This window comes from Nomascus leucogenys, chromosome 3 (genome assembly GCF_006542625.1).
Source record: "Nomascus leucogenys isolate Asia chromosome 3, Asia_NLE_v1, whole genome shotgun sequence".
Classification (NCBI taxonomy): domain Eukaryota; kingdom Metazoa; phylum Chordata; class Mammalia; order Primates; family Hylobatidae; genus Nomascus; species Nomascus leucogenys.
In genome coordinates this window covers 54332274-54350595 of record NC_044383.1, presented here as the reverse complement: position 1 = coordinate 54350595, position 18322 = coordinate 54332274, and the positions used below count along the sequence as shown (strand labels likewise).

The window sequence follows — 18322 nt, the reverse complement described above, 5'->3', positions numbered from 1 at the left end:
ATCCCAGCACTTTGGGAGGCCAAGGCAGCTGGATCACAAGGTCAGGAGTTTGAGACCAGCCTGGCTAATATGCTAAAACCCCATCTCTACTAAAAATAGAAAAATTAGCCGGGAGCAGTGGCGTGTGCCTGTAGTCCCAGCTGCTCGGGAGGCTGAGGCAGGAGAATTGCTTGAACCCGGGAGGCAAAGGTTGCAGTGAGCCGAGACGGCGCCACTGCACTCCAGCTTGGGTGACAGATCAAGACTCTGTCTCAAAAAACAGAAAAAAAGAGAGAAATAATTATATCACAGCAGGAAAGTTGTAAGGTATTTTGTTATTTAATGTAATGAATAATAACTTTCTTTTCTGGTAAAGGTTCATGGTTCTAGGATACAATATGATCAAAAGAAAAAAAATTGTTTATAGGAGAAAATGAAATGTGAACCTGATTTCTTCACAGAGCACAGCTCTATGGGAATCCAGCAAATTTTTCTTTTCCATCAAAAACCCTAAGCTTCTCACAATTTAAAAACTAAAAGTTTCAGAAGTACCCTGGAGATTCAAAGCAAATTATATATAAATTGTCTACCCTTTATTGCCCAATAATAGTGTAACATATGTCAGTGTTTTTAGGGATTTATGAAATTTGTATTTTGTTACAGCCCTCATACTGCAGACTGTCTTTCCTGGTTTCTATCAATTAACAAAAATGTCACTCTGTGTCACTTTGCACCTCAAAAATTTTCAGGAGTGCCCTGTAACTTTTATGGCTTTCTCCCACATTAATGCTGTTATTTATAACTCTTCAGTGTGATGAGTAAGGTTTTGCTGGTGATTTAGACATTTAATTAGAAAGTTGCATATTTAGTCTTAAAGCTGTTTATGAAGAACTACATTAAAATTTGGATGAATTTTTTCTGATAGGTTGTATTTGCTACAGGGAAGAAAAACTTTGTAAATTTAGTTAAAAAAATAAAAGGCAGTATATGTAACATAAAATGTGTCAGTTTAAAAAATTACAATGCTAAATGAAATTTTCCAGCCAAAAAATATAATGTGGAAATTTGCAGTGTGGTATTAACCTTACTTGTAGCATGAGATTTTTCGCAAAGGACATTCTTCATTGAAGAATAATTAGTGGATCTGTATCTTCTTCAGATAGTGTAAATAAAAAGATGATTTGATATTTTCTTCTTCTTCTTGAACATAACTTCCTTATGTTTTGTAGTGAAATGATTTATTTGCCAAGTTATGATTAATCTGAGAAACAGGTTTTAAATGTTTTACTACATTTAATGTTTTATAAAATTCTACACTTGTTTATTAGATAATTTAATCATTTTAATTTGCTCAGTGATATAATTGGCATTATTATTTTTATTTATTTATTTTTTTTTTTTTTGAGACAGTCTCACTCTGTTGCCCAGGCTGGAGTGCAGTGGCGCGATCTCGGCTCACTGCAAGCTCTGCCTCTTGGGTTCGTGCCATTCTCCTGCCTCAGCCTCCCGAGTAGCTGGTACTACAGGCACCAGCCACCACGTCCAGCTAATTTTTTTATATTTTTAGTAGAGACGGAGTTTCACTGTGTTAGCCAGGATGGTCTCGATCTCTTGACCTCATGATCCACCCGCCTCAGCCTCCCAAAGTGCTGGGATTATAGGTGTGAGCCACTGCGCCCGGCCAATTGGCATTATTTAGAAGTGTCCATTTTATTTAAAAGCAAGTGCTTTTTTTTTTTTTTTTTTGAGACGGAGTCTCGCTCTGTCGCCCAGGCTGGAGTGCAGTGGCGCAATCTCGGCTCACTGCAAGCTCCGCCTCCCGGGTTCACGCCATTCTCCTGCCTCAGCCTCTCCGAGTAGCTGGGACTACAGGCGCCCGCCACCACGCCCGGCTAATTTTTTTGTATTTTTAGTAGAGACCGGGTTCCACTGTGGTCTCGATCTCCTGACCTCGTGATCCACCCGCCTCGGCCTCCCAAAGTGCTGGGATTACAAGCGTGAGCCACCGCGCCCAGCCTAAAAGCAAGTGCTTTTTTAAAGAAGTAAAATGGCATATATTATTAGGAATACCACATATGCACAAATTCATTTTTCAAATGAGAAGATATAAAACCAAGGTTTTCATTCAGTTTAAATTTAGAAACTTTCACAGTGTAGATGAAATAGAACAATGTCTACTTTTTTTTTTTTTTGGAGACCGAGTCTCACTGTTGTCAGCCCAGGCTGGAGTGCAGTGGCGCAATCTCGGCTCACTGCAGCCTCCACCTCATGGGTTCCAGCAATTCTCCTACCTCAGCCTCTTGAGTAGCTGAGATTACAGGTGCCTGCCACCATGCCTGGCTAATTTTTGTATTTTTAGTAGAGATGGGTTTATATCATCTTGGCCAGGCTGGTCTCAAACTCGACCTCAGGTGATCCACCCGCCTTGGCCTCCCAAAGTGCTGGGATTACAGGTGTGAGCCACTGCGCCCAGCTAAGTGTCTACTTGTAATATTAATGTGTGACTTACTTACATATTTCTAAATGACAAATATTTAGATATAACTTCCTTCAATTCCTTTATCTTATGCAGCAATTTTATTTAAATGCTTTATGTCAGCCAGGTGTGGTGGCTGTAATCCTAGCATTTTGGGAGGCTGAGGCAGGTGGATCACTTGAAGTCAGGAATTTCAGACCAGCCTGGTCAACATGGTAAAAGCCCATCTCTACTAAGACTACAAAAATTAGTGGGGTGTGGTGGCGTGCACCCGTAACCCCAGCTACTAGGGAGGCTGAGGCAGAAGAATCACTTGAACCCGGGAGGTGGAAGTTGCAATGAGCCAAGATTGTGCCACTGCATTCCAGCTTGGGTGACAGAGCGAGACTCATTCTCAAATAAATAAATGAATGAGTGAATGCTTTATGTCATCATTATTGACACTTTTTGAATCAGCTAACATTTTTCCAAAACATAGTGTCAACATCCACGTATGCTAGAATGTTTCACAAGCTACAGTACTCTTTTTTTAAATGATGAGGTCTGTCTTTGTTGCCCAGGCTGGAGTTCAGTGCTGCAGTCATAGCTAACTGTAAACTTGAGCTCCTAGGCACAAGCAATCCTTCCACCTCAGGCCCCAGAGTAGTTGGGACTATAGGCACATGCCATCTATACCCAGGTAAATTTTTCTTTTTTTGAGATGATGTCTCACTATTTTTGCCCAGGCTGGAGTGCAGTGGCACAATCTCGGCTCATTGCAACCTCTGCCTCCTGGGTTCAAGCGATTCTCCTGCCTCAGCCTCCTGAGTAGCTGGGATTACAGGCATGCATTACCATGCCTGGCTCATTTTTTATACTTTTAGTAGAGATGGGGTTTCACCGTGTTGGCCATGCTGGTCTTAAACTCTTGGGCTCAAGTGATCCTCCCAAAATGCTGGGATAACAGTTAAAAGCCACCATTCCCTGCTGGTACCCATGCTTAATGTCCCCAAATAATTTGTTACTTCCCAGAGAAACCACTTAACACATTCCTTTCAGATGCAATCTTTAGAAAGTATGTTTAGTGATATTCTAGACTTTGCAATTAATTATTGTAGTAATTGCTAAATTTATTTTATATTTCCTTTCTCTTTTTATATTATGAAAATCTTCACACTGAAAAGTTGAAAGAATTTTGCGGTGAACATTTATCTAACTCCCAGCTAAATTTTACTGTTAGCATTTTATTGTATTTGCTTTCCATTTATCTGTTCATCCCTGTATATATTCATTTATCTTGTTTTTTAATGCATTTCAAAATACTTGCCTCCTTTTTTGAATCTCTCTTCTGTAAAATAATTCAGGCTGTAATAGGCTTAATGTTCCTTTTCCACATTGAAATAATTAGTTAGAAAATACCATTTTGTAACCACCAGTAATAAGTAATTCAAGCAAGGACCTTCAATGATGCGAAAACCATTGAATGAAAGTCAAACCCCCATGACTTGCAATTTACCTACATAACATGTACCCATGAACCTAAAATAAAAGTTAAAAAAAAGAAAAGAAAGACTGATGGAAGGGATGTGGCAAGATGTTAACAGTTTAGCAGTTAGTGAGTTTAGGTAAGCAATATTTAGGTGTTAATTATAATGTTATACCAACTTCTCCGTGGGATTTTAAGAGATAAACGAGTAATATAAGAAACATTCTAAGTATTTGAATAAAAAAGTGAAGCCTGCCTTTCTTTGTAAGTCTAGAGCAATACTAATTCATCTTTTTTTTTAGTTTTGTTTAGATTTTATCAAGATACAGCTAGACGGTAAGCTATTTTATGTCTTTTTACTCAATAAAGCTTTCTTTACACCAAAGCACTTTACAGGAATAAAAGATTAAGTAATATTCATAGAATTTATTAAGATGGTTAGTTGTTACATATATCTTCTTATCAAAGGGCATATATCTTGGTGTAATTTCATTCAGAAATATCACAGAGCCTAACTTTTTAGAAACCCCTTTTCATTTGGAAAAAATAAAAAAGCTTCTTCAAGGCAGTTATAAAGATTTTTTTTATTACCCACAAGAGTATTGATTTATAGAGCATAATAAATATGTGCTTACATTTATTTAAACTTGTATTTCCTCACAGTTTCCCCCATTCATGATATTACCCTCTTAATAATTATTTTTCCATTTCCATTTGTTTTCCTCCAGAACCAGACCACGATCCTGTAGAGATTATTTTAAATACCTCTGATCTAACTAAATGTGAATGGTGTAATGTCCGAAAATTACCTGTAGTGTTTCTTCAAGCAATTCCAGCAGTTTATCAAAAGCTGAGCATGCAACTGCAAATGAATAAGGAGGATAAGGTTTGGAATGATTATAAAGGAATAAATAAATTAACGAGTAAGTTGTGTAAAACAGATTATAATAGATAATTATAATAGATATTGTATTTATAATATCTGTTGAATAGCAAAATGTGAGTGCACTTTGACAGATGCCTTAGATGTGTATTATCTACAATTCTCACAGCTACCTTGTGAAATAGATATTACTTTCTCCATTTTACAGATGAGGAAAAACTCACAGAAAGTGGAAGGGCTGAAGATAAAACCCAGACTTACTCATTTAGAAGGTTTCTAAGTGATTAAAACCCAAAAGATCTGCACTCTTAACTAACACTGTAATCTGAGTAAAATAAAAATTTTTAACTGATAGGAATATTAAATGTAAATCAGCCATATAAATCTGGAAATCTTGAAACTTGGCCTGAATAGGAAGTTGTTAAGTTCCTAAAATGGGCCTTAAATCTTTATAATACGTAGGTGTGGTTCTCCAGGTTTTTTTCCTTCACCTTTAACACTTAAAGCATGGCTTGACTGCTTAGAAGATACACACATTTCAGCAGTAATTGCTGCTTCAGCTTAATTATGAAAAAGTGTTAGCTACCACTAAGTCTGCAAGAGTTGGCACATTAGTGAAAAGCTGTTTTGCAGTTAGATTTTCTTGAGATACTACCAGTTCACGTGGCAATTTTCTGTGTTTGACAAAAATGTTAACTATTATATCTTTAAGACTATAGATTTAGATTTATTAGATGAAGTAAATTAGTTACATACGTGAATAGATTTGTTCTTGAACTGTTGTTAGACTAATGTATTCTGGTTCCTTCCAATAACTTAGGTGACCTTGGCATGTAATACATACTGGTCTTTCCAGTGATTGTTGTGTATCCACTGTATGTCAGACATTGTTGTGGACCTTTATACTGGGATTTCTGATTATCTTCCTGGAAAGAATTAATAATTACTCCTTTTAAAAGTATCTATTTACTTCTTTTGTTTTTTTAGACTTATATTTATTTCTTTTCAGATTTGGAAGAACAATATATAATTTTAATTTTTCAAAATGGCCTTGATCCTCAGGCAAATATGGTATTCGAAAGTATCATTAATGAAATTGGTATAAAGAATAACATCTCCAACTTTTTTGCGAAAATTCCCTTTGAAGAAGCTAATGGCAGACTTGTTGCCTGTACAAGAACCTATGAAGAGAGCATCAAAGGAAGTTGTGGGCAAAAGGAAAACAAAATTAAAACTGTAATTATGTTTTTAAATTTAAAAATATTCTTAAATTGTGGGTAGTTTTAAAGGGAAATATGTTTTAATACTGTTCATTTCAGTGTTAAATCTTTTTAATTTTATTTCGGAATTACTTGCTTTTATGTGTGATTTGTAAACTACCTTGTGTCAAAACAGTGGTGGGTAGGTGCCAAATAGCACTTGATACAGGTCTTAGAAGCATTTTTGGTTCCTCCACATTCTATCCTTTACTTTTCATCATCATTTTTTCTGTCATCCTTTTTTCTTTATACCCTACTTCCAACACATATATGCACACACTGCTACATTCAAATGGATTGGTTACCCTGTGTCTTAGGTTTGAAGAAATTGTGGTCCGTGGTGTACATTTGTATGTAATATAGACATATATGGTTGAAAACTTGAGAAATGAAGAATACATGCTATTTGATCTTTATTGTCAAAACATGTACCCAGTACTAAAATAACTATTCATATAGCTAGGTAACTCTGAAGCCACCTGAAGCGAAGGCCACAATACTACTATAACACATAGTATAATGGTAAATAATACAAACATAATTTTAAAACTCTAAGTTTATTTCCTATTACAGCAACTTACCTTTGCTGACCTAATTTATTGGGAACAAATCTCTCACACTGCCTATAAACTTGGAAATATGGCTGTCCACAGCGCAATCTTGGTGATAGTTGAGCAAGGACTCCCCAGAGAAGAGCTGTAAATATAGTTAGTGGATTGAGAAAAGAACAAAAGAAGAAAGGGAAATGGTTCTCTTTCTTTTGCATAGTTTGCATAGGAGACAGTGCCAGAGGAAGAAAAGAGCAGCATAATGCCACTGGGATGGACTCAGACTTCAAAGGAAGGTTCTTTCCTCCAAGGAACCCCTGTTTCACTTAGCTTTATGGAGGGCTGAAACTCCTTAGACTGTGTTCCCTGAGCCTCTGCCCCTACATCTTATAGATTGCCTAGCCATTGAACTCTAAGAGGCAAAAACCACTTTAGCTTTTTTGAAAGGTTATTTGAATTTTACCAGCATTATCTAATTTAATGTAGATAGTAGAGAGAGAAGTAAGATATTGGAAAATTACTGTTACATAAGTTGGGAGAGTACACTATCTAGAAGTTACAGCTAATAAGAAAGTGGCCCCTAGTTTTGCCTGTTTCTTGTTTTTAATTGTTAAGTATCATGCATACTTTTTAGTTCCATATTTTTAATCCTTTTGCATTGAAAAGCATTCTTGCCTTGTGCTTACCGTTTTTATTGAAACTTTTCCTAATTGACTGTAAATTGCTAATTTAATTTCCTTTACCAGGTATCATTTGAATCTAAAATACAACTTAGAAGCAAACAAGAATTTCAGTTTTTTGATGAAGAAGAAGAAACTGGAGAAAACCACACCATCTTCATTGGCCCAGTAGAAAAGTGAGAGAATTCCTTTGTATTTGCAATGAATTTTTTTTTTTTTTTTTTTTTTTTGAGACAGAGTCTCACTCTGTCGCCCAGGCTGGAGTGCAGTGGCGCAATCTCGGCTCACTGCAAGCTCCGCCTCCCGGGTTCACGCCATTCTCCTGCCTCAGCCTCTCCAAGTAGCTGGGACTACAGGTGCCCGCCACCACGCCCAGCTAACTTTTTGTATTTTTAGTAGAGACGGGGTTTCACCGTGGTCTCGATCTCCTGACCTCGTGATCCGCCCGCCTCGGCCTCCCAAAGTGCTGGGATTACAAGCGTGAGCCACCGCGCCCGGCCTGCAATGATCTTAAATGTCTTTCTCTGTTTTATTACACTTCAGTTGTGTATATATATATAGGTTTGTTTATTTGCTTGCCTTCTAATTTTGTTACAGGTTGATAGTATATCCACCACCTCCAGCTAAGGGAGGCATCTCCGTTACCAATGAGGACCTGCACTGTCTAAATGAAGGAGAATTTTTAAATGATGTTATTATAGACTTTTATTTGAAGTAAGTTAATTTTCCACTGATCTTTTATTAAATCTTTAACATTCTGTCATATCGTATGTCTTTGTTTTCCAGAGTCAGGCTTTTTGAGTTTTAAATTCCATTTCTGCCACTTACCGTGTGACATTTGGGGAGTTATTTAATCTGTTTCTGTCTTTGCACATTTTAAAAATGAGAATTCTATCTAAAGAGTTGTGAAAATTGGGCCAGAGAGATGGCTTATGTCTATAATCCTGACACTTTGGGAGGTCAAGGTAGGAGGATTGCTTGAGCCCAAGAGTTCAGGACCAGCCTGGGAAACAAAGTGAGACCTTGTCTCCACAAAAAAATTAAAAATTAGCCAGGCATATACCTATAGTCCCAGTCACTTGGGAGGCTCAGGCAGGAAGATTACCTGAGCCCATGAGTTCGAAGTTGCAGTGAGCCATGATGGCGCCACTGCACTCCAGCCTGGTCAACAAAGCAAAACTCTACCCCCACACCCACCCCGCAAAACAGGAGTTGTGAGAATTAAATGAGATTGTACATATCAAGTAGTAGGAAAAATGCCTAGTACAGTGTTAGAAGTTTATGGTCTTGTAGGAAGCACAAATACAGAATTAAAGCAATGATAGAAGCATTAACATGGTACAGACCTAGCAGATGAGAGAATGCTTCATTATCTTTGGAGGTTGGGAGATATGAGGGACTAGGAAGCTTTCCTGGAAGAGCTTACATTATGACCCAATATACATTATGACCCAACATACACATGGATACACCTATGTGCAATGTGTTTATACATGTATCAATTTGTATGTTTTTACTGGTTTGTGATATAAAATGGACATGTATATGAAATAAAACAGAACTTAGCATCAGTATGCATAGTTCTCTGTAATATTTTCTAGTTTCTTATACTGTGTTTCATTAAACAAAACAAAACTTTTAAAAATTGATGCTGGAATCTGCTGAATTGATTTTATAGCCTATTGGTGGTTGCAACTCAGTTTGGTGGGCAAACACACACTGTTCTAAAAAGCAAAGTTTTGTTCAGAGAAATGATATCATAATTGAATTTCTGTAAGACCATTTTGATAGGCATGACATTGTGGAAGTCTAGATGAGAAGTGACTTAAGGAAATTTAATTAAGATGATTTAAGAAGCCTAATTAAGATATTTCAGTTGAAATGATGACATGTTTTATGAGGTAGAATTGTTTAGTATATAGAATTAGTAGTACTCCAGGACTAATTAAGTGGATATTAAGGAGGAGAGAAAAGGGTACCAGGTAGCTCCTAGTTTTCTGGCTCAAAAGACCTGCTAAATGATGTTGGCACTAAAGCAGTGAATGCAGAAGCAGAACAGGCTTGGGTGAGGAGGGGATAAGTTCCCTTTTAGATGTCTGTGATATAACAAAAGGACAGTGCCAATAAGCAGTTGAGCAAATGGTGCCAGAGTTTGGTTGAGTTCTGACCAACAGAGATGGTAAGATGTTGTTTAATTGTGAGAATGAATGAAATTGCTTAGGTAGGGATGTAGAATGAGAAAAAGAGTATACGGACAGATCCTGGAGATTACATTTTAAGAGATAGACCGGGAATAAAAAGGCTCCCATGAATAACTTTTCCAAAGCTGTTGAAGAAGTAAGAAGAGAATTGAAGGAAAGTGAGAGTTTTAAAGGAGATTATATTCAGTGTTAACAATATAGCAGAGATCAGGGCAGATAAGGGCTAAGTATAATTTTGAGTTCACAATGACCCCAAGTCAACTATACAGCCTGGACTTGGCACCCCAGTCCCAGGGGTAACAAGTTACCCCTGAACTCCATTGGAGATGGTATCAGTGGAGGCCTCTTGGAGGCCTCCCACCCCCATCCATCAGTAACAGGGAGCCCTCTGGTATCAGTGGAGGTCTAGTAGAGAACATGTACTTTTAGTCCCGCCTCACAATACTGAGGTAACACCCTACCACCCACTGGAGTGTGGTGCTAGAGGAAGTCTGCTAAAACACAAGAATTACATTGCTCTACATACTTTCCAGCAAAAACAAAAACCATAATACTCAAAATGTCCAGGTTTCAAAATGAAAATCATTTGCCTTACCCAGAATCAGGAAGATCTGAAACTGAATGAGAAAAGAAAATCAATAGGCATTAACACCAAGAAGACACAAATGTTAGAATTATTTGACAAAGATTTTAAAGCATCTGATACAGTTGGGGTTTGTCCCGCCCAAATCTCATGTTCATTTGTAATCCCCAATGTTGGAAGAGGGGCCTTGTGGGAGGTGATTGGATTCTGGGGGCAGATTTCACCCTTTCTATCCTTGTTATATTGAGTAAGTTCTCACAAGTTCTGGTTGTTTATAAAAGTGTGTAGCACCTCCCCCTTCATTCTCTCTTACTCCTGCTCCGGCCATGTAAGATGTACATCCTTCCTCTTCACCTTCCCTCGTGATTCCAAGTTTCCTGAGGCCTCCACAGCTACGCTTCCTGTACAGCCTGTGGATCTGTGAGTCAACTAAACCTCTTTTCTTTATAAATTACCCAGTCTCAGGTATTTTTTTTTTTTTAAGAGATGGAGTCTTGCTCTGTCACCCAGTCTACAGTGCAGTGGTGCGATCTTGGCCCACGGCAGGCTTTGCCTTCTACATTCAAGCAGTCCTTCCACCTCAGCCTCCCAAGTAGCTGAGATTACAGGCACTCACCACCACACCCAGCTAATTTCAGGTAGTTCTTTAGAGCAGTGAGAGAATGGACTGATACAGCATCCATCATAAAAATGTTTTAATGAACATGATGACAACTCATGAAACAAATGAAAACTCAGAACAATATAAAGAAGAAACAAATGGATGGGTCATGCCTGTAATCCTAGCAATTTTGGAGGCCAAGGTGGGAGGATCACTTGAGGCCAGGAGTTTGAGACCAGCCTGGGCAACATAGCAAAATCCTCATCTCTACAAAAAACAAAAATATAAAAAACAAGGAAGAAACAAATGGAAATTTTAGAACTCAAAATACAAAACTGCAATAATGACTTCAGGGGCTGGGCTTAATAGCAGAATGGAAAAGACAGAGGAAGGAATCAGTGAACTGTCTACAAGGAATGTCAAAGTAATGATATTAAATAGGTTGAAAGAAAAAGGATGGAAAAGATATACCATACAAATATTAAACACAAGAAAGCAGAGTCTGACAAAGAAACTTCTGAGGAAAGAAAATTACCAGGGATCAAGAAGGATATTATGTAATGATAAAGGAGTGATCCACCAAGAAAACATACTAATCCTATGTACTAAACAACAGAGCTATAAAATGTGTGAAGCAAAAACTGATAGACCTGAAAGGAGAAACAGACAAATCCACAAATAAAATTGGAGATGTTAGTACCCCTCTCTCAACAATTGATAGAACAACTAGAAAGAAAATCAACAAGGATATAGAAGAACTCAACACCATCAACCAGCAGGATCTACTCAACATCAGGATTATATTCTTTTTTTTTTTTTAATTATACTTTAAGTTCTAGGGTACATGTGCACAACGTGCAGATTTGATACATAGGTATACATGTGCCATGTTGGTTTGCTGTACCCATCAACTCATCACTTATATTAGGTATTTCTCCTAATGCTGTCCCTCCCCCAGCCCTCCATCCCACAACAGGCCCTGGTGTGTGATAACACATTCCCCGCCCTGTGTCCAAGTGATCTCATTGTTCAGTTCCCACCTGTGAGTGAGAACATGCAGTGTTTGGTTTTCTGTCCTCGTGATAGTTTGCTGAGAATGATGGTTTCCAGCTTCATCCATGTCCCTGCAAAGGACGTGAACTCATCTTTTTATGGCTGCATAGTATTCCATGGTGTATATGTGCCACATTTTCTTAATCCAGTCTATCATTGATGGGCATTTGGGTTGGTTCCAAGTCTTTGCTATTGTGAATAGTGCCACAATAAACATACGTGTGCATGTGTCTTTATAGCAGCATGATTTATAATCCTTTGGGTATATACCAGGTAATGGGATTGCTGGGTCAAATGGTAATTCTAGTTCTAGATCCTTGAGGAATCGCCACACTGACTTCCACAATGGTTGAACTAATTTACACTCCCACCAACAGTGTAAAAGCATTCCTATTTCTCCACATCTTCTCCAGCATCTGTTGTTTCCTGACTTTTTAAAGATTGCCATTCTAACTGGCATGAGATGGTATATCATTGTGGTTTTGATTTCCATTTCTCTGATGAACAGTGATGATGAGCATTTTTTCATGTGTCTGTTCGCTGTACAGATGTCTTCTTTTGAGAAGTGTCTGTTATATCCTTTGCCCATTTTTTGATGGGGTTGTTTTTTTCTTATAAATTTGTTTGAGTTCTTTGTAGATTCTGGATATTAGCCCTTTGTCAGATGGGGAGATTGCAAAAATTTTGTCTCATTCTGTAGGTTGCCTGTTCACTCTGATGATAGTTTCTTTTGCCGTGCGGAAGTTCTTTAGTTTAATTAGATCCCATTTGTCAATTTTGGCTTTTGTTGCCATTGCTTTTGGTGTTTTAGTCATGAAGTCCTTGCCCATGCCTGTGTCCTGAATGGTATTGCCTAGGTTTTCTTCTAGGGTTTTTATGGTTTTAGGTCTAACATGTAAGTCTTTAATCCATCTTGAATTAATTTTTGTATAAGGTGTAAGGAAGGGATCCTGTTTCAGCTTTCTACATATGGCTAGCCAGTTTTCCCAGCACCATTTATTAAATAGGGAATCCTTTCCCCATTTCTTGTTTTTGTCAGGTTTGTCAAAGATCAGATGGTTGTAGATGTGTGGTATTATTTCTGAGGCCTCTGTTCTGTGCCATTAGTCTATATCTCCATTTTGGTACCAGTACCATGCTGATTTGGTTACTGTAGCTTTGTAGTATAGTTTGAAGTCAGGTAGCATGATACCTCCAGCTTTGTTGTTTTTGCTTAGGATTGTCTTGGCGACGCGGGGTCTTTTTTGGTTCCATGTGAACTTTAAAGTAGTTTTTTCTAATTCTGTGAGGAAAGTCATTGGTAGCTTGATGGAGATGACATTGAATCTATAAATTACTTTGCACAGTATGGCCATTTTCACGATATTGATTCTTCCTATCCATGAGAATGGAATGTTCTTCCATTTGTTTGTGTCTTCTTTTATTTCGTTGAGCAGTGGTTTGTAGTTCTCCTTGAAGAGGTCCTTCACATCCCTTGTAAGTTGGCTTCCTAGGTATTTTATTCTCTTTGTAGCAACTGTGAATGGGAGTTCACTCATGATTTGGCTCTCTGTTTACCTGTTAATGGTGTATAGGAATGCTTGTGACTTTTGCACATTGATTTTGTATCCTGAGACTTTGCTGAAGTTGCTTATCAACATAAGGAGATTTTGGGCTGAGATGATGGGGTTTCTAAATACACAATCATGTCATCTGCAAACAGGGACAATTTGACTTCCCCATTTCCTAATTGAATACCCTTTATTTCTTTCTCTTGCCTGATTGCCCTGGCCAGAACTTCCAACACTATGTGGAATAGGAGTGATGAGAGAGGGCATCCTTGTCTTGTGCTGGTTTTCAAAGGGAATGCTTCCAGTTTTTGTCCATTCAGTATGATATTGGCTGTGGGTTTCTCATAAATAAGTCTTATTATTTTGAGATACGTCCCATCAATACCTAGTTTATTGAGAGTTTTTAGCATGAAGGGTTGTTGAATTTTGTCAAAGGCCTTTTCTGCATCTGTTGAGATAATCATGTGGTTCTTGTCATTGTTTCTGTTTATATGATGGATTACGTTTATTGATTTGTGTATGTTGAACCAGCCTTGCATCCCAGGGATGAAGCCCACTTGATCATGGTGGATAAGCTTTTTGATGTGCTGCTGGACTTGGTTTGCCAGTGTTTTATTGAGGATTTTCGCACCAATGTTCATCAGGGATATTGGTCTGAAATTCTCTTTTTTTGTTGTGTCTCTGCCAGCCTTTGGTATCAGGATGATGCTGGCCTCATAAAACGAGTTAGGGAGGAGTTCCTCTTTTTCTGTTGATTGAAATAGTTTCAGAAGGAATGAAACCAGCTCCTCTTTGTACCTCTGGTAGAATTAGGCTGTGAATCCATCTGGTCCTGGACTTTTTTTGGTTGGTAGGCTATTATTGCCTCAATTTCAGAGCCTGTTATTGGTCTATTTAGAGATTCAACTTCTTCCTGGTTTAGTCTTGGGAGGGTGTATGTGTCCAGGAATTTATCCATTTTTTCTAGATTTTCTAGTTTATTTGCGTAGAGGTGTTTATTCTCAGATGGTAGTTTGTATTTCTGTGGGATCAGTGGTGATATCCCCTTTATCATTTTTTATTGCGTCTATTTGATTCTTCTCTCTTTTCTTCTTTATTAGTCTTGCTAGCAGTCTATCAATTTTGTTGATCTTTTCAAAAAACCAGCTCCTGGATTCATTGATTTTTTTGAAGGATTTTTTGTGTGTCTATCTCCTTCAGTTCTGCTTTGATCTTAGTTATTTCTTGCTTTCTGCTAGCTTTTGAATTTGTTTGCTCTTGCTTCTCCGGTTTTTTTAATTGTGATGTTAGGGTGTCGATTTTAGATCTTTCCTGCTTTCTCTTGCGGGCATTTAGTGCTATAAATTTCCCTCTACACACTGCTTTAAATTAAGGTGATTTAAATGTGTCCAAGAGATTCTGGTACATTGTGTCTTTGTTCTCACTGGTTTCAAAGAACATCTTTATATCTGTTTTCATTTTGTCATTTACCCAGTAGTCATTCAGGAGCAAGTTGTTCAGTTTCCATGTAGTTGTGCAGTTTTGAGTGAGTTTCTTAATCCTGAGTTCTAATTTGATTGCACTGTGGTCTGAGAGACAGTTTGTTGTGATTTCTCTTCTTTTACATTTGCTGAGGAGTGCTTTACTTCCAATTATGTGGTCAGTTTTTGAATAAGTGCGATGTGGTGCTGAGAAGAATGTATATTCTGTTGATTTGGGGTGGAGAGTTCTGTAGATGTCTATTAGGTCTGCTTGTTGCAGAGCTGAGTTCAGGCTCTGGATATCCTTGTTAACCTGTCTCGTTGATCTGTCTAATATTGACAATGGGGTGTCAAAGTCTCCCATTATTATTGTGTGGGAGTCTACGTCTCTTTGTAGGTCTCTCAGAACTTGCTTTATGAATCTGGGTGCTCCTGTATTGGGTGCATATATATTTAGGATAGTTAACTCTTCTTGTTGAATTGATCCCTTTACCACTATGTAATAGCTTTCTTTGTCTCTTTTGATCTTTGTTGGTTTAAAGTCTGTTTTATCAGAGACTAGGATTGTAACCCCTGCTTTTTTTTGCTTTCCATTTGCTTGGTAGATCTTCCTCCATCCCTTTATTTTGAGCCTGTGTGCATCTTTGCATGTGAGATGGATCTCCTGAATACAGCACACTGATGGGTCTTAACTCTTTATCCATTTTGCCAGTGTGTCTTTTAATTGGGGCATTTAGCCCATTTACATTTAAGGTTAATATTGTTATGTGTGAATTTGATCCTGTCATTATGATGTTAGCTGGTTATTTTGCCCATTAATTGATGCAGTTTCTTCCTAGCCTCGATGGTCTTTACAATTTGGCCTGTTTTTGCAGTGGCTGGTACCGGTTGTTTCTTTCCACGTTTAGTGCTTCTTTCAGGAGCTCTTTTAGGGCAGGCCTGGTGGCGACACAATCTCTCAACATTTGCTTGTCTGTAAAGTATTTTATTTCTCCTTCACTTATGAAGCTTAGTTTGGCTAGATATGAAATTCTGGGTTGAAAATTCTTTCCTTTAAGAATGTTGAATATTGGCCCCCACTCTCTTCTGGCTTGTAGGGTTTCTGCCGAGAGATCAGCTGTTAGTCTGATGGGCTTCCCTTTGTGGGTAACTCCACCTTTCTCTCTGGCTGCCCTTAACACTTTTTCCTTCATTTCAACCTTGGACAATCTGACAATTATGTGTCTTGGGGTTGCTCTTCTCAAGGAGTATCTTTGTGGTGGTCCCTGCATTTTCTGAATTTGAATATTGGCCTGCCTTGCTAGATTGGGGAAGTTCTCCTGGATAATATCCTGAAGAGTGTTTTCCAACTTGGTTCCATTCTCCCCATCACTTTCAGGTACACCAATCAAACGTAGATTTGGTCTTTTCACATAGTCCCATATTTCTTAGAGGCTTTGTTTCTTTTTACTCTTTTTTCTCTAACCTTGTCTTCTCACTTTATTTCATTAATTTGATCTTCAATCACTGATACTCTTTCTTCCACTTGATCGAATTGGCTATTGAAGCTTGTGCATGTGTCATGAAGTTCTTGTGCAATGGTTTTCAGCTCCATCAGGTCATTGAAGATCTTCTCTACACTCTTTATTCTAGTTAGCTATTCATCTAATCTTTTTTTATGGATTTTAGCTTCCTTGTGATGGGTTTGAACATCCTCTTTTAGCTCGGAGAAGTTTGTTATTACTGACCTCCAGAAGCCTGCTTCTGTCAACTCGTCAAAGTCATTCTCCGTCCAGCTTTGTTCTGTTGCTGGCAAGGAGCTGCGATCCTTTGGAGGAGAAGAGGCACTCTGATTTTTAGAATTTTCAGCTTTTCTGCTCTGGTTTCTCCCCATCTTTGTGGTTTTACCTACCTTTGGTCTTTGATATTGGTGACCGACAGATAGGGTTTTGGTGTAGATGACCTTTTTGTTGATGTTGATGCTGATGCTATTCCTTTCTGTTTATTGATGCTATTCCTTTCTGTTTTCCTTCTAACAGTCAGGTCCCTCAGCTGTAGGTCTTTTGGAGTTTGCTGGCGTTCCACTCCAGACCAGCAGAGGCTGCAGAACAGCAAATATTGCAGAACAGCAAATATTGCTGTCTGATCCTTCCTCTGGAAGCTTCGTCCCAGAGGGGCAGCCGCCTATATGAGGTGTCTGTCGGCCCCTACTGGGAAGTGTCTCCCAGTTATGCTACACAGGGGTCAGGGACCCACTTGAGGAGGCATTCTGTCCGTTCTGAGAGCTCAGATGCCATGCTGGGAGAACCACTGCTCTCTTCAGAGCTGTCAGACAGGGATGTTTAAGTCTGCAGAAGTTGTCTGCTGCCTTTCATTCAGCTATGCCCTGCCCACAGTGGTGGAGTCTAGAGGCAGTAGGCCTTGTTGAGCTGCAGTGGGCCCCTCCCAGTTTGAGCTTCCTGGCCGCTTTGTTTACCTACTCAAGCCTCAGCAATGGCGGATGCCCCTCCCCCAGTCAGGCTGCTGTCTCACAGATGGATCTCAGACTGCTGTGCTAGCAGTGAGCAAGGCTCCATGGGCGTGGGAGCCGCCGAGCCAGGCACGGGAGAGAATCACCTTGTCTGCCGGTTGCTAAGACCTTGGGAAAAGCACAGTATTTGGGCGGGAGTGTCCCATTTTTCCAGGTAGTCTGTCACGGCTTCTCTTGGCTAGGAAAGGGAAATCCCCCAACCCGTTGTGCTTCCTGGGTGAGGCGATGCCCTGCCCTGCTTCACCTCGCCCTCCGTGGTCTGCATCCACTGTCCTACCAGTCCCAATGAGATGAACCAGTTACCTCAGTTGGAAATGCAGAAATCACCCATCTTCTGCATTGGTCATGCTGAGAGCTGCAGACTGGAGCTATTCCTATTAGACCATCTTGGAACCCCCACCCCCCCCGGCCCAGGATTGTATTCTATCTAGTTTAACTGTGCCCCTATTTCAAGGACACCATTTTTCCTTTTGGTGTGTTTCAAAGTTCTGCATAGCTGACCAGACACAGTGGCTCATACCTGTAATCCCAGGGCTTTGGGAGGCCAAGGTGGGAGGATCACTTGAAGCCAAGAGTTGGAGACCAGCCTGTGCAATATAATGAGGCCCTGTCTCTACAAAAAAAAAAAAATGTTAATTAGCTGGGCAGGCCAGGCATGGTGGCTTACGCCTATAATCCCAGCACTTTGGGAAGCTGAGGCAGGTGGATCATCTGAGGTCGGGAGGTGAAACCAGCCTGACCAACATGGGGAAACCCATCTCTACTAAAAATACAAAATTAGCCAGATGTGGTAGTGCATGCCTGTAATCCCAGCTACTCGGGAGGCTGAGGCAGGAGAATCACTTGACCCTGGGAGGTGGAGGTTGCCGTGAGCCGAGATCACGCCATTGCACTCCAGCCTGGGCAACAAGAGTGAAACTCCATCTCAAAAAAAAAAAAAATTTAGCTGGGCATGGTGTTGCACACCTATAGTCCTAGCTATTGAGAAGGCTGAGATGGGAGGATCACTTGAGCCCATGACAAGAGTTTGAGGCTACAGTGAGCTATGATTACACACCACTGTACCCCAACCTGG

General features: G+C 39.3%; 1 protein-coding gene across 6 annotated transcripts in view; it reads left to right on the top strand.

The window, feature by feature from the left end:
* The window catches only part of SENP6 (SUMO specific peptidase 6), a 118455-nt gene that overhangs the window by 70810 nt on the left and 29323 nt on the right, over positions 1-18322 (top strand). For all 6 annotated transcript variants that reach the window (XM_003271132.3, XM_030809313.1, XM_030809312.1 and 3 more), the window contains 5 exons: positions 4223-4256; positions 4649-4843; positions 5813-6039; positions 7357-7466; positions 7888-8004. In XM_003271132.3, coding sequence (XP_003271180.2) covers positions 4223-4256; positions 4649-4843; positions 5813-6039; positions 7357-7466; positions 7888-8004 — 683 coding nt within the window. The remainder of the gene's footprint in view (positions 1-4222; positions 4257-4648; positions 4844-5812; positions 6040-7356; positions 7467-7887; positions 8005-18322) is intronic.